This window comes from Bos indicus x Bos taurus, chromosome 3 (assembly GCF_003369695.1).
Source record: "Bos indicus x Bos taurus breed Angus x Brahman F1 hybrid chromosome 3, Bos_hybrid_MaternalHap_v2.0, whole genome shotgun sequence".
Lineage (NCBI taxonomy): Eukaryota > Metazoa > Chordata > Mammalia > Artiodactyla > Bovidae > Bos > Bos indicus x Bos taurus.
In genome coordinates, this window is record NC_040078.1 from 120627108 (window position 1) to 120640640 (window position 13533).

The 13533-nt window shown below is 64.1% G+C and overlaps 1 protein-coding gene across 1 annotated transcript; it reads right to left on the bottom strand.

Annotated features, from left to right (window-relative positions):
* Positions 1–248: 248 nt before the first annotated feature.
* Positions 249–10947, bottom strand: PDCD1 (programmed cell death 1). Its single transcript, XM_027538215.1, has 5 exons — positions 10543–10947; positions 2573–2932; positions 2079–2240; positions 1436–1470; positions 249–1267 (listed from the first exon to the last, which is right to left on the bottom strand). Exons 1-5 carry the CDS (start codon positions 10616–10618, stop codon positions 1052–1054), a joined length of 849 nt encoding a protein of 282 aa, XP_027394016.1. The 5' UTR covers positions 10619–10947; the 3' UTR covers positions 249–1051.
* Positions 10948–13533: the final 2586 nt, after the last annotated feature.

The window sequence follows — 13533 nt, forward strand, 5'->3', positions numbered from 1 at the left end:
GCAGCTTGGTTGGGGGCGTGCAGGGGGCAGGCTGATGGCATAGGGTCGGGGTAGGGCACTGGAGGCTGGACGGGGTCCTGGGGAAGGGCTTTCAGCTCCTGCGCGGTGTGAGTGTGGGGGTCGGGCCTGGGAGGCCAGTGTGCTCCTGGGTAGCCAGGGGGCGGTGCTGTGTCCTCCACTGTCTGCAGCCCTGCCCAGCCCCTCCCTGCTCCTCCCCCAACAGCGAGCAGGGAAACTCCGGGCCTTTCCTGGAGTGTTCTCACTCTTTAATTACAGTGTAACAGAGTAGGGCAGGGCATGTGGACCCCTGCATGGGATACATGCCCCCCACCCAGGCCGAGCTGACCCTAGCCACACGGTCAGAGTGCGTGTGCAGGCCTTGGGAGGGGACCTGCCCAGCACCCTGGGGGAGCCTGGCTGAGACCCCTCTGAGTAGCACCGTGAATGGGAGTCCAGGAGACGTGCAGATGCATGGAGACCCCGCGCCCCCAGGAGGGTTTCAGCGGCTGACTGCAGCTCTGCCAGCTCCCTCCTTTGCCTGTTTCCTGGGCTGCACGAAGGCCTGGTGTGTTTGCAGGCAGAGGGCCCACCGCTGTCCTGGCTCTCTCCGGGCCTGAGGGGGCCAGAGGCCATGGGGAACCCTGACCTCGTGCACGTCCCCATGCGCCCCTCGAGGAACCCGAGTGCTGGGTCTACCGGCCTGCGCCACGGCACAGTCTCCAGGCCCCAGGCTCCCTTGGGAGGCAGTGGGTGTGTATAAGGGTGGCTCCAGGCAGCTCAGTCCAGGGCTGGGCCCGGGGTCCTGGGCGAGGCTCCCTCCCTTGCCCCTAGGGACAATGACGCTTCCTGCCCCCGGATTGCTGCAAGCCTTGAAACGGGAGCCAGGCACGGCTGGCAGGCGCTGGCAGGTACCGGGAGGTCCCCTGTGGGCCAGCCTCAAGCCCTCGGTGGCCCACCCATCTCCTCTCCACCGCGTGCCTCTCCAGGGAACGCGGTCAGCCCTGGCTCTGGGCGGAGGGTCTGAAGGACTCTGCCCAGTCTGTGAAGCCAGTCAGAGGGGCCAGGAGCAGTGTCCATCCTCGGTCCTCAGTGGCCAGGGCCCCTGCGGGCTGTCGGCGGACGCCCTGCGGCCTGGGAAGACGATGGTGGCGTACTCTGTCTGCTCCGGGACGCAGGGAGCCACGGGCTCCGGGGTCTTCTCCCGCCACTGGAAGTCCAGCTCCCCGTAGTCCACTGTGACAGCCGGCACAGAGGGGCAGCCCTCCTTCTAGGGGAGAGAGGGAGGGATGGTCACCGGTCTCCGCGCGTGCCTGCGAGCGCACACACACACACCCCTCCTGGAACAGGCAGTGATGCTGGGCAAGGGGCGTGGCTGTTCTGAGGCGGCTCCGCCCGGTTGACCGGTTGACTGTGGTGGGAAGGGAAAGACACTCACCGGAGGCTGGTCTTGGCTCCTGCGGGCGCAGCCCCCTGCAGGGAAGTACTCGAGTCAGGGAGCCCCAAGGCCCTGCAGTCGTGAGCTGGGGCTTCGGGAGTCCCTGGGCCCCAGAAAGGCGCCGGGTCCTCTGGCCTCCCCACCAGCCCCCAGAGCCCTCTTGGGACCTGAGCTGTCTGAGCCCCAGGGCCCGGCGGGCTCCTGGGCGTCCTGTGCGGCCCAGCCCAGCGGCCCTCCACCAGCCGCCGCGGCTGTGCACCGTCAGTGGTCCCTGCACGTCCCCTCACACATCTGAGGGAGGGAGGCGCGGTCCTCTGGCGAGACGACACCCACGCGGGCGTGTCACTGCGGCTGTCACCTCGGGTGCCCGGCAGTTAGAAGAGCTCAGTGCCTTGGCTGAGGTCCAGCCAGGGTGACGGCCGTGGTGGGGGCTGCCTTCCCTCCCCTACTTCCCAAGAGCAGGCCCCGGGGAGGGCCAGCATCCAGCAGGCCCAGCGGAGGGGTTTCCGAAGGGATCCCCGGCCCTGGAGGCCCAGTCCAGCCTCTCCCTGATGGGGAACACAGAGGGGATAGGATTGGGGCAGGAGGCGAGGGAGGGGGCAGGGGGCAGAGGCGGGGAGCAGTGCCTTTGGGGACCCGTCACCTCGAGTGGCCCTGAGGAAGACCGCGGCCAGGACCCAGATCAGTGGCGGCAGCAGCAGGACCCCCAGAAGGACGCTTGTGACGCCGATGACCAGGCTCTGCATCTGGCCCTCAGGCCTGGGCTGGGGGCTGGGGGGCTCCGTTGGCGGCTCCAGGACCGCCTCTGCAGGGCCGGAGGATAGGGATCAGAGCTGGGCACCCAGCGGTCCTCTCCTCCAAGTCCTAGGCCCACACATGCGGTCTCCAAGCCTGGCCTTGGGCAGGGCTTCCAAGCACAAGGTCACCCTCAGAGGCCTCCCTGCCAGCCCCCTTCCTCAAGGACAGTGGATCTGGGGGGTGCTTCCAGCCGTGGAGAGCGAGGACGGGGGTCACCGTGGTCTTGGGAGTGGGATGCAGGCCCGGCACGAAGCCTGGCGACCCCAAGACCACCCTGCCCTGGTGGCTCCCACCCCAGCCCTGGGGCCTGCCCCGCGCTAGGGTCTCTGGCGCCCACACCTGTCACCATGAGCTCTGCGCTGTGGCTCTCGTTGATCTGCGTCCGGGGTGGCAGGTAGATGGCCCCGCAGAAGTAGACGCCGCTGTCATTGCGCTGGGCCGCCACGATGCTCATGTTAAACTGCTGCCCATCGGGCAGCGGCGTGACGCGGAAGCGCCGGTCTCGGCTGGGCTGGCTGCGGTCCTCAGGGAAGGCGGCCAGTTTGTCCATCTGGTTGCTGGGGCTCTTGCGGTACCAGTTGAGGACGAAGCGCTCCGGCTTACTGGAGAAGCTGCAGGTGAAGGTGGCATTCGCTCCCTCGGGCACGACCAGCCGGGGGGGAGAGAAGGTGAGGGCGCTCCAGGGCCTGCTGGAGGCCTCTGTGGGGAGAGCGGGCGTGAGGTGGGCAGGGACAGCCCCCGGCCCCGGCCCCTCACCTTCCCTCAGCCCCACCAATGAGGAGGCTCTGCCGCGTGCTTCTGCCCCCGAGCCCTGCTCGCCCCCGGGGCAGGACGCTCACCCCCGGGGCAGGACGCTCACCCCCGGGGACAGGGCGATCGCCCCTGGGAACAGGACCCTCGCCCCAAGGACAGATCACTTCCCCCCTGGGACAGCGTGCTCTCCCCAGGGACAGCGTGCTCGTCCCCGGGGACAGGACGCTTGCCCCAAGGGAGAGGACGCTCGGCCCCGGGGCAGGATGCTCGCCCCCGGGGACAGGACGCTAGCCCCGGGGGACGGGACACTTGGCCCCTGGACAGGACTCTCGGCCCCGGGACAGGACGCTCACCCCCAGGGACAGGGTGCTCGCCCCCGGGGACAGCGTGCTCGCCCCTAGGGACAGGGTGCTCGCCCCCGCGGACAGCGCACTCGCCCCCGGGGACAGGTCGCTTGACCCCTGGGACAGCGTGCTCGCCCCAGGGACAGCGTGCTAGCCTCCGGGGACAGCGTGCTCGTCCCCGGGGACAGGACGCTCAGCCCGGGGAACAGGACGCTCGGTCCCGGGACAGGACGCTCACCTCTCACAGACAGCTCCATGGTGGGACTCTGTCCTCTGACTGTACTGACCTGGGGCCTGCTCTGACCTCCAGGCCCTCATTTCTGCCCCCTGCCCCAGGTGGTAAGGGCCTCCACCCTCTCCCTTGCTGAATCCTAGTTGCCAGTCCCTGCAGGTCCGAGCCCCACGGTCCCAGCTCCAGCACCCTGGGTCCTGCCTGCTCTGAGCGGGGGAGGGGGTGGGTAACCCCTGGGGGCGTCCCGTGGAGGGGGACAAGCTCCATCTCAGGACAGGGTCATTGTTGGAACCCCCCACCTCACGGCGGGCACTGCTGACCAGGCGGTGAGCGAGAGACCCTCTGTATGTACTGCCACAACTCGGTGACTGGCGCTCAGAGGCCAGCGGGGCCATCGCTCATCTGAGGGTGGGTCTGAGCTCTGCCTGCACGCCCCCAACCAGGCCTGCCACAGCCTGCCAAGGCCCACCGGGGGCCGCCCCATCACGTTCAGGGACCTGCTCGCTGACACACGCACACATGCACGTTCCCACACGCCCGCGTGGGTGTACACGCCCTCACCCACCCGCTGGCTGGGTGGGGGGATGACACCCCTCCTAGGAGATGTCCGTCACATCCCCCTCGGAGTCGAGGCCGACGTGGTGCCCCCTTCGCAAGGAGGCGCCCTGTGGATGGAGGGTGCAGGGTGGCTCCTGATTTGTACATGGGACCCTGAGAACCATGGCAGGGAGTGGCAGGCCTGTGGCTGCCCGGTCTGGACCCAGCTCTGGGTCTGCGGACAGCTGCCCCAGCGCCCCTCCCCCACAATGCTCCTCCAGGCCTGGGGTCTCCCAGCCCCTGTGGAGGGCGGCTCCTGGCTTCTGTGGAGGACCTCCCAACCCCGCCCCGCTGCTTTACGTACAAGCTGAGCACAGATTCGGTCAAAGCTGTGCGGTGGTGGTGGTGTACCGAGCTGAGAGCACTGGGTCTGGTTCCGCTGGCCCAGCCCAGCCCTGCTGTGCACATGGCCCTTGGTCGGTGCTCCCTGACTCCCACCTGCGGCGAGCCTAAGTCTGGGGCTTCACAGACACCCTAGACTGGCCCTCCCAGACTGTGCCCCCACCCGCCACACCCACGCCACCTCTTGTCCCACCTGCCGAGGCCTTGAGTGAGCCCACTCTTGCGTGGCACCCCCAGCAGGGCCCCTACTCTGAACCCCTGCGTGGACATTTGCTGGCGGGCCGCGTGTCTGGGGAGGGGGGCCTGCCCGCCTTCAGGTCAGGCCCTCAGCAGTCCCCCCGGCCGGAATCGGTGACCATCTGTGACCTTTTGTGGGGCCTCATGGAGTCGGAACTGGATGAGCTGGACCCTGGGCTGCCAGCCTTGTCTCTACATAGCTGCCCTCGGCCTGCTCAGGCCCTGGGACAGCAGGTCCCTGCTGGTGGCCGACAAGGCCCTGCTCCGTCCGGACCCTGCGAACCCCCGCTGCCTCTCAGCCCCTCCTCCAGCACAGCGCTGCCTCCTCCCAGATGCCCACCCCACCCCTACCGGGCCTCACCCTGTGGCTGGAGGCCGGGGCTGGAGGCCGCCGGGCCTGAGGCCCAGTCAAGGGTGGTGCCTGTGGGGCAGTGATTGTGGGCGGCCCGTCCCCTCTGGGTGCTCAGGACCCAGCTCCGACGGGGCACTCGCCTCCCAGGGCCTTGGCTGTCAGGGGCCCCGGGGGCCGGGCTGGGGTGTGGGGTCACAGAGCGGACCCTCATGGGGTACCTGGCGGCCCCCAGAGGGAGAAAAATGGGCTCCTCTGAGCAAGAGTCCAGAAAAAGCGCAGAGCAGACGGAGGACGGGGCGGGAGCCCGGGGCGGTGGACAGCTGGGGGCCCTGGGTCCTGTGATGCACGTGTCCCCCTGTTCAGCCTTGGCGTGGGAGGCGGTGCCGAGCTTCTTCCCGAGTCCAGGGCGGGGCCTCACTTTATCTCTGCGGTAGGAACACCTATGAAGTCGGCTCTTATCATTTATGAATTGAGCGTTTAAATGTTGGCTATTTCTGTAACAGTAGAATGTCAACGAGGGGCCCCCAGGCCTTTTTTCCTCTTTGAGAAGAGGGTTGAGGAGAAAGCTGAGCCCTAGCAGGGTCAGCGGGGAGAGAGCCCGGGGGAGGACTGGGTGTGATGGGCTGTGAGCCTTGAGAAGGGCTCAGCGTGCCCTCAGAGACCGCATCTCACAGCTGCTGTCTGATGCTTGATGTGGGCAACACCCACCTGCGGTGCTGAAAGCACTGCTCATGGATTGTGAGGTCCCTGCCTTGGGTCTCCAATTCATCCCAAAGGGAAAGGTGCGCCTTCCTCTCCTTTGCAGTGGACCCGGAGGGAGTGACCCCATCGTGGGGTCCCCAACAGGTGCCCCAAGAAGGGCCAGCATGTCTGTGACCTCCTACAAGTGAATGACAGTCACGCCCTACCTGGGTCCTTCAGAAATGCCCATACCTGCAGCACAACCCAAGATAGGCGCGCGGGGCTGCGTCAGACAAAGAGTGTCTGCTCAGCAAAGGACACCGTCAAAATCGGACCAAAGGGTCAAAATCGGACCAAAGAGTGCCTGCTCAGCAAAGGACACCGTCAAAATCGGACCAAAGGGCGCCCGCTCAGCAAAGGACACCATCAAAATCGGACCAAAGGGCTCCTGCTCAGCAAAGGACACCGTCAAAATCGGACCAAAGGGTCAAAATCGGACCAAAGGGCGCCCGCTCAGCAAAGGACACCGTCAAAATCGGACCAAAGGGCGCCCACTCAGCAAAGGACACCGTCAAAATCGGACCAAAGGGCGCCCGCTCAGCAAAGGACACCTTCAAAATCGGACCAAAGGGCGCCCGCTCAGCAAAGGACACTGTCAAAATCGGACCAAAGGGCGCCCGCTTAGCAAAGGACACCGTCAAAATCGGACCAAAGAGCGCCCGCTCAGCAAAGGACACTGTCAAAATCGGACCAAAGGGCGCCTGCTCAGCAAAGGACACCGTCAAAATCGGACCAAAGGGCGCCCGCTCAGCAAAGGACACTGTCAAAATCGGACCAAAGGGCGCCTGCTCAGCAAAGGACACCGTCAAAATCGGACCAAAGGGTCAAAATCGGACCAAAGGGCGCCCGCTCAGCAAAGGACACCGTCAAAATCGGACCAAAGGGCACCCGCTCAGCAAAGGACACTGTCAAAATAGGACCAAAGGGCGCCCGCTCAGCAAAGGACACCGTCAAAATCGGACCAAAGAGCGCCCGCTCAGCAAAGGACACCATCAAAATCAGACCAAAGGGCACCCGCTCAGCAAAGGACACCTTCAAAATCGGACCAAAGGGCACCCGCTCAGCAAAGGACACTGTCAAAATAGGACCAAAGGGCGCCCGCTCAGCAAAGGACACCGTCAAAATCAGACCAAAGAGCGCCCGCTCAGCAAAGGACACCTTCAAAATCGGACCAAAGGGCACCCGCTCAGCAAAGGACACCGTCAAAAGCTGAAGAGGCAGCCGAGCGAATGGGAGAACGTACTTGCAAATCATACATCTGCTAAGGGGTTAATACCCAGAGCATATAAAAAATTCTGAAAACAATAGCAAAAAGTCAAACAATCTGATTAAAAAATGGGCAGAGGACCTGAGGAGACATTTTCCCCAAGAAGATGTGCAGGTGGGCCACAGGGACATGGAAGGCGCTCAGCATCGGTGGCGAGCAGGAGTCGGGACGCACACAGAAACCACAGCGAGCCGGCCCCTTGCAGCTGCCGAACGGCCGTCATCCAAGAGACTAGAGGTAACAAGTGGCGGAGAGGATGTGGAGAAAACTGGAAACTGGTGCGAGGTATGAAGGTTCCTGAAAAACTAAAAATAGAACTACCACACGATCCACCAATTTCACTCGGTTTTCATGTGAAGGAAACCGAAGCACTCACTTGGAAGATACACACACCTCCATGTTCATAGCAGCATGGTTTACAACAGCCAAGATGTGGACACAAGCCGAGTGCCCATGGACAGAGGAACGGATAAAGAAGATATGGTCCATTATACAGTGGAGCACCGCTGCTGGTGCTGCTGAGTCGCTTCAGTCGTGTCCGACTCTGCAACCCCATAGACGGCAGCCCACCAGGCTCCCCCGTCCCTGGGATTCTCCAGGCAAGAACACTGGAGTGGGTTACTCAGCCACAAAAAAGCATGAAATCTTGTCACTTGCGACAACATGGATGGAGCTGGAGAATATTATACTTAGTGAAGTAAGTTGCACAGAGAAAGACAAATGCTGTTTGATTTTACTTATATGTGGAATCTAAAAAACTAAGAAACAAAAAAACCCAAAACAAAGCAAGATAAAAATCGAGCTCGTGGGTACGAAGAACAGACTGAAATTTGCCAGAGGTGCGTACTCAGTTGCTTCAGGCATGTCTGACTCCATGCGCCCCACGGACTGTAGCCCGCCAGGCTCCTCTGTCCGTGGGATTTCCCAGGCAGGAATACTGGAGTGGGTTGCCATTTCCTCCTCCAGAGGATTTTCCCCACCCAGGGATGGAACCAGCGTCTCCTGTGTCTCCTGTGTTGGTAGGTGGGTCCTTTACCACCGAGCCACCAGGGACGATCATTGCCGGAGGTTGAGGTGGGCGAATGGGTGAAGGCGGCCAAAATGTACCCACTTCCAGGTATAAATAAGTCCTTGGGGTGTGATCTGCAGCATGGGGGCTAGGGTTAATAATATGTACTGCATATTTGAAAGTACCTAGGAGAGTAGATCTTGAAAGTCCTCCTTATAAGAGAAAACTGGTACCTGTATATGGTGATGATATTAGCCAGACCCACTCTGATGATCGTTTTGGAATATATACAAGTGTGAAATCATTACATGGTATACCTGAAATGAATATGATGAGGCATGCCAGTTATACCTCAAAACATCCTAATTCTAAGGATTTCCATATCGGAAATGAAATAGAGATTTGATTACAAAAAGAAGAGAAGAATGCTGGGCCCAACAAAGCCAGGGAGAGGGACGCCTGCTGAGGTCCGAGGAGGCGGGGTCCTTGACTCAACTCATCCGGGAAGGGGCCAGGCAGAGGGCAGGCTCGCGACGCAGGGGCGTCTGAACGGTGGGCCTGCCGCGAGGCCTCCGCCCTGGGCCTTAGGGGCTCTGTGACTGCTGTGTGTGCACCAAGAGGGCTGTGGGCTGTGCGGCCCCAGACCCAGGCGTTTAGCAGCCGCCAGATTGTGGCCCTATGGGAAACGGGGTCTTTGCTGGCAGGATCGGGTGAGATGAGGAGTTGGTCTGTGGCCCCTAACGCGCCGTTCCTGTGTCCTTCCTGGGGAGAAGACATGGACGGACCTGCACACGGAGCACGCCGTGTGACACGGAGCAGAGCTGGGGTGATGTGTCCACAGGCCCCGAGACGCCCGGGGTCCCTACCGCTGCCCGGGGCTGGGAGGGGCCTCGGGCAGAGAGAACCCGGAGACCCTGAGGCCCCTCTGACTTCCCACCTCCAGAGCCACCAGCCCACAGGCTTCTGAGGTCCACGTGGCCAGCCTGGGGTGGGGGTCGCCACGGCAGCCCCAGCACACTGACCCAGGGTCGGTGGTTGGCCACTGGGTGCAGGGTGTTCATCGCTGTGTTTCTGTACTTTTTTGTATCTTTCAAATACTTTTCAAGATTGTAAGTTGAAAAAAATAAAGAATCTGACTTAGAAAAAGTATGTCACAGGCAGAGCCAGACAGCTCTTACAAGACGGAGTTCTCATGACACTGTACAGTGGCATTTTATCCCCAAGCTGCGGTGGGAAAATTTCTGCTCAAAGCAGTTAAGGGATCTGTCCCAAGCTCCCCAGTGCCGACCCCTTTAACGTTCTGATCCTTCCTTTCTTTGGGAAGGGACCCTGGTGGGGAGCAAGTCACGGGAGGCAAGTCACCCCCACCCGAGCCTCGGCCCTTCTTCCTGGGCGACACGCACCCAGTCTCCACCCCTCCCCACGCCGTGCCTGGACCCCCAGGGCTCCCCACGGGGCACCTTGTGACCACAGGCTTCTGGACCACTGACCACAGCCTTGAGTTTTGCTCTGTCCACGGTGAGCAAGTCCAGGGGAGGAAGGAGAGCAGGGAGGTCCAGCTGTCCCACTCTGTTGGCCAGGCCCAGGCCTGGCACAGACACCTGAAGGGCTCTGGGCACTGGAGTCCAGGACAGGTGGCCAGGGGGTCAGGGCTGCCACCCCTCCCTGTGGCCTTTCTAAGGCCCTGGCCCCCGGAGCCCAGTGAGGTCCAGAGGAACAGCCCTAGGGCCGACTGGGAGCCCCCTTCCCTGGTGTTCCCCTCCGGCAGGACTTGGCACAGCGGCTGAGGGCAAGGGGAGCCAGGAGGGGCGCCTCCCTGACCACGAGGCTCTGGCTGTGGGCCTGCAGGGCCTCCTGGGGAACAGCCTGTACAGGGCGCTGGGGCCAGGCCCCTTCTGGAAGCCCTGCAGACTCTCCTGGCCCTGTGCCCCAGGGCGCCTGTCACAGACCCAGTGGGGCACGGCCCAGGCCCACGAGGGGATGGGGGCTGAATGGGTGTTACTGGAGCTGGGACCCCGCTGACATAATTGCAGAAACACCGTCAGGCCGTCCAGCCTGTGCCCTCAAGGAAACGGCCAGTCCGTTTTCCCGCAGGAAGACACAGGTGGGCCCGGGGTCTGGACTCTGGCAGACCAGCGCTGTCATCCTACAGGGAGGGCGCGAGTCCGCCCGTCCCTCAGGCCTCCCGGCAAGAGCGGGGCCCTCCTGCCTGCTCCCCAGGGGGATGGGGCCCACCCCTCGGCGAGGACAGGGCCCACCCCAGGCAAGGACGGCAGGTGAGCAGCCGGAGCCCAGAGAGGGCCCTTCCCCGGTCCCAGGCCACGTAGCACCCTGCCGGGGCCGTGCCGGGCCTCGGGGGCCCCGTCCCACCGGCCGGAGACTGCGAAGGGGAGGCTCTGCCCTGACCCCGCGCCACCCAGCCCCGGCCCACCTACCTAGGAGCCATCCTGGCCAGCAGCCCAGCTGCAGCACGGCCCAGACGAGTGGCCACAGCGCCCGCGGGGTCCCCATGCCCAGGGCGCCTGCCCGCCGGCATGCCGCTCACAGCCTCCACTGCCGCAGGAGAGGAGAGGAAGCTGTCCCGGGCGGGCGGAGGGCCCCGCCCCCAGCCCACCCCCTCTTCCTGGTGGGAGAGACACACTGCACCGAGACAGACAGAGGGGGAGAGGAGCGAGACACGGGCCGGAGGAGGAGGAGATGGGTCTGCCCCCCTGGCCCGGGGAGGCTCTCGGCTCCTTCTGTGTTGCTGCCCCTTCCTGAAGCCAGGACCCCCCTGGGCGGGAGGAGGGTCTTCTGTCCCCCCTCCCCCGGCCAGTCCTGCCCTCTCTGGGCCCAGGTCCCAGCACCACTGTGCTTGAACCGTGGACTGCTGGAGCCCGCTCTGCTGGGGGCAGCGAGTGCTGGGCGGGCCCCTGACTTGCCAGACCTCCCTCATGGCGGTGGGCAACCTCCCCAATGGAGGTGGGCGGCGAGGCTCTGGGCTCTTTCCTCCAGGCCCTCCTGCGACCCGTGCCTCCTGTCCTACCCAGGGCGCTGGGCCCCTCCCCACGCCCTCGGTGGTCCCTCTGGCCTTAAGTGGATGGGGGGCTTCTGGGGGCCGGCTCTCAGGAGGACCCTGGCAGTGGCGGGGGGGCAGCCTCACTTCCACCTCTTTCCTCCTGCAGAAGCTTCCCAAGCCCATCGGTGCTGGGGGTGGTCCTGGGGTTTCCAGGAGCCCGGCCTGGCCGCCCAGCCCCGACGTTTGTTAAGTCACTGGGTCATTCACCACATTTCGCTCTAAGCATGTTGTTCTAATGAATGGAAAACAGGAAAAACGAAACTGCTGATATTAGCCGTGCGGTGCGTAGGTCTCGTCAGCTAAGATGACAGAGACAGAAACTGCCTGACAGCTGGCGCTCAGCCCCGGCTCTGACACCGGGGTTTGCTGTGAAGGGAAAACATTAAAGAAAACTGAAACGGTGGAAAAAGAGCATCAAAGACACTATCTCCGGCGAAGCAAGGCACTGGGCGGAGGAGGCTCCGTGGTGAACAGGGGGCCACTCCCAGGCGCCAGCCCCCGAGGAGGCCGCGGGGGCAGCGTGGAGGGCGGGAGGGGTCCCTGCTGACCCTGGCCCTGGGGGGCACGTGGGCGCTCACAGAGGCCCGAAGCTCTGTGTGTGGGGTGCTGTGTCCCCTGAGGACCAGGCTGCAGTGGGGTGTGCGGGGAGCACTCTGTCCCCTGAGGACCGGGCTGCAGTGGGGCGTGCAAGGAGTGGGGTGCTGTCAGACCCTGGGGCCTCCTCACCACCCTCGCCTCCGTTCCACCTGTGAGAGCCCGGACAGTGCCTCCTTCCCTGTCGCCCCCCTTCCCTTCCTACCCCCTCCTGGTGGTCCTTCCCTCCCAGCCTCTTGACCCCCACTCTCACTGATGCCCCAGGGCGGTGGGCTGGGCGGGTGGCCCAGACTCGGCAGGCTGAAAGGGGCCCTTGACTGCAGGAGGGTTGGGGTGGGAGGGGACCGAGGGAGGAAGGGGACACAGACACTGGAGGCAGAGAGAGGGTACCTGGAGCCTGGGGAGGGCAAGACCAGCAGGACAACTGGGCCAGAGCCTGGGGAGGGGCCCTGGGAAGTGAGGGAAGGGGTGGGAATCCCAGGGCCTCTGGGTGCCGTCCCCACAGGCCAGCTCCCGCTGCGTATCAACAAGCTGTCCCCAGACACACCCCGTCCCCCACCATTTCCCCCATCGTCCACCTGTAGGGCTCCCCGCACCATCCTGTCCCCAACAGTGTCCCCCGACACACCATCCCCACAGACTGTCCCCCCACACAGCGTCCCCACACAGCATCCCCACACAGCGTCCCCCCATGCAGCGTCCCCCCACACACTGTCCCCACACACACCCTCCCCACACAGCGTCCCCACAGACTGTCCCCCCACACACTGTCCCTACACACACCCTCCCCACACAGCGTCCCTCCACGCAGCTTTCCCACACACAGCGTCCCCACACACACCATCCCCACACACACCATCCCCACACACACCATCCCCACACACACTGTCCCCATACACACCATCCCCACATACACACCATCCCCACACACTGTCCTCACACACACCTTCCTTACACAGTGTCCCCACACACAGCGTCCCCACACACACCATGCCCACACAGACCGTCCCCACACACACAACCATCCCCACACACTGTCCCCACACACCGTCCCCCCACACAGTGTCCCCACACACAGCGTCCCCACATACACACCGTCCCCGCACACACACCATCCCCCCACACACACTGTCCCCACACACTGTCCCACACACACCGTCCCCACACACACACCGTCCCCACACACACTGTCCCCGCACACGGTCCCTCACACAGCCTCCCCCCTGTCCCCACCCTTCACTGGGACAGGTCAGGCTCCCTGGGTGGAGGGAGTGACGGTCAGGCCCCATCTGCCCCTCCCTGCATCCTGCCGGCTGGGCTGTCCTCTGGGCCCTGTGACCTGGTCTCACCCCTTCAGGTTTGGGACATTTCAGTCGGGCTCACTGCGGGGCTGACCGTCTGACCCCACATGTGACCCTCTCACAAGCCCAGGCGTGGGGCTGGGACCGTCAGGCCACACGGGGCCCCCAGTGCAGCGGGGCCTCCGGGGAGGCGGTCACTGCGGAGCGCTCCAGGCGTGACGGTGGCGGGCCGGCATCCCGCATGGCCGCCTGCTGGCACACCGGGGCTGCCGTGGCTGCGGCCCACCGAGGGGTGCGGCGCGTGCGTTTGGTGCTGTACGGCGTGCCCGTGACGGCCTGCCTCCTGCCCCCGAGGTGCCGCCAGCTCTCATCCCTCGGCCCCCTGCGCCTCTGAGGCCACTGCCAGCTCCTTGCCCTCTCACCCTGCACCCAAGGGTCCACCCTGCAGCGTCTGCTGTGTCTCCACAAGGTAT

Excerpts from the sequence above, each read along its gene's own strand:
- PDCD1 (XM_027538215.1), bottom strand. The coding sequence starts at position 10,618 with ATGGGGACCCCGCGGGCGCTGTGGCCACTCGTCTGGGCCGTGCTGCAG. Across the intron at positions 2,933-10,542 it reads CTGGCCAGGATGGCTCCTAG|AGGCCTCCAGCAGGCCCTGG; the intron begins GTAGGTGGGCCG and ends CTCTCCCCACAG. Across the intron at positions 1,471-2,078 it reads CTTCCTCAGGGCCACTCGAG|GGGGCTGCGCCCGCAGGAGC; the intron begins GTGACGGGTCCC and ends ACTTCCCTGCAG.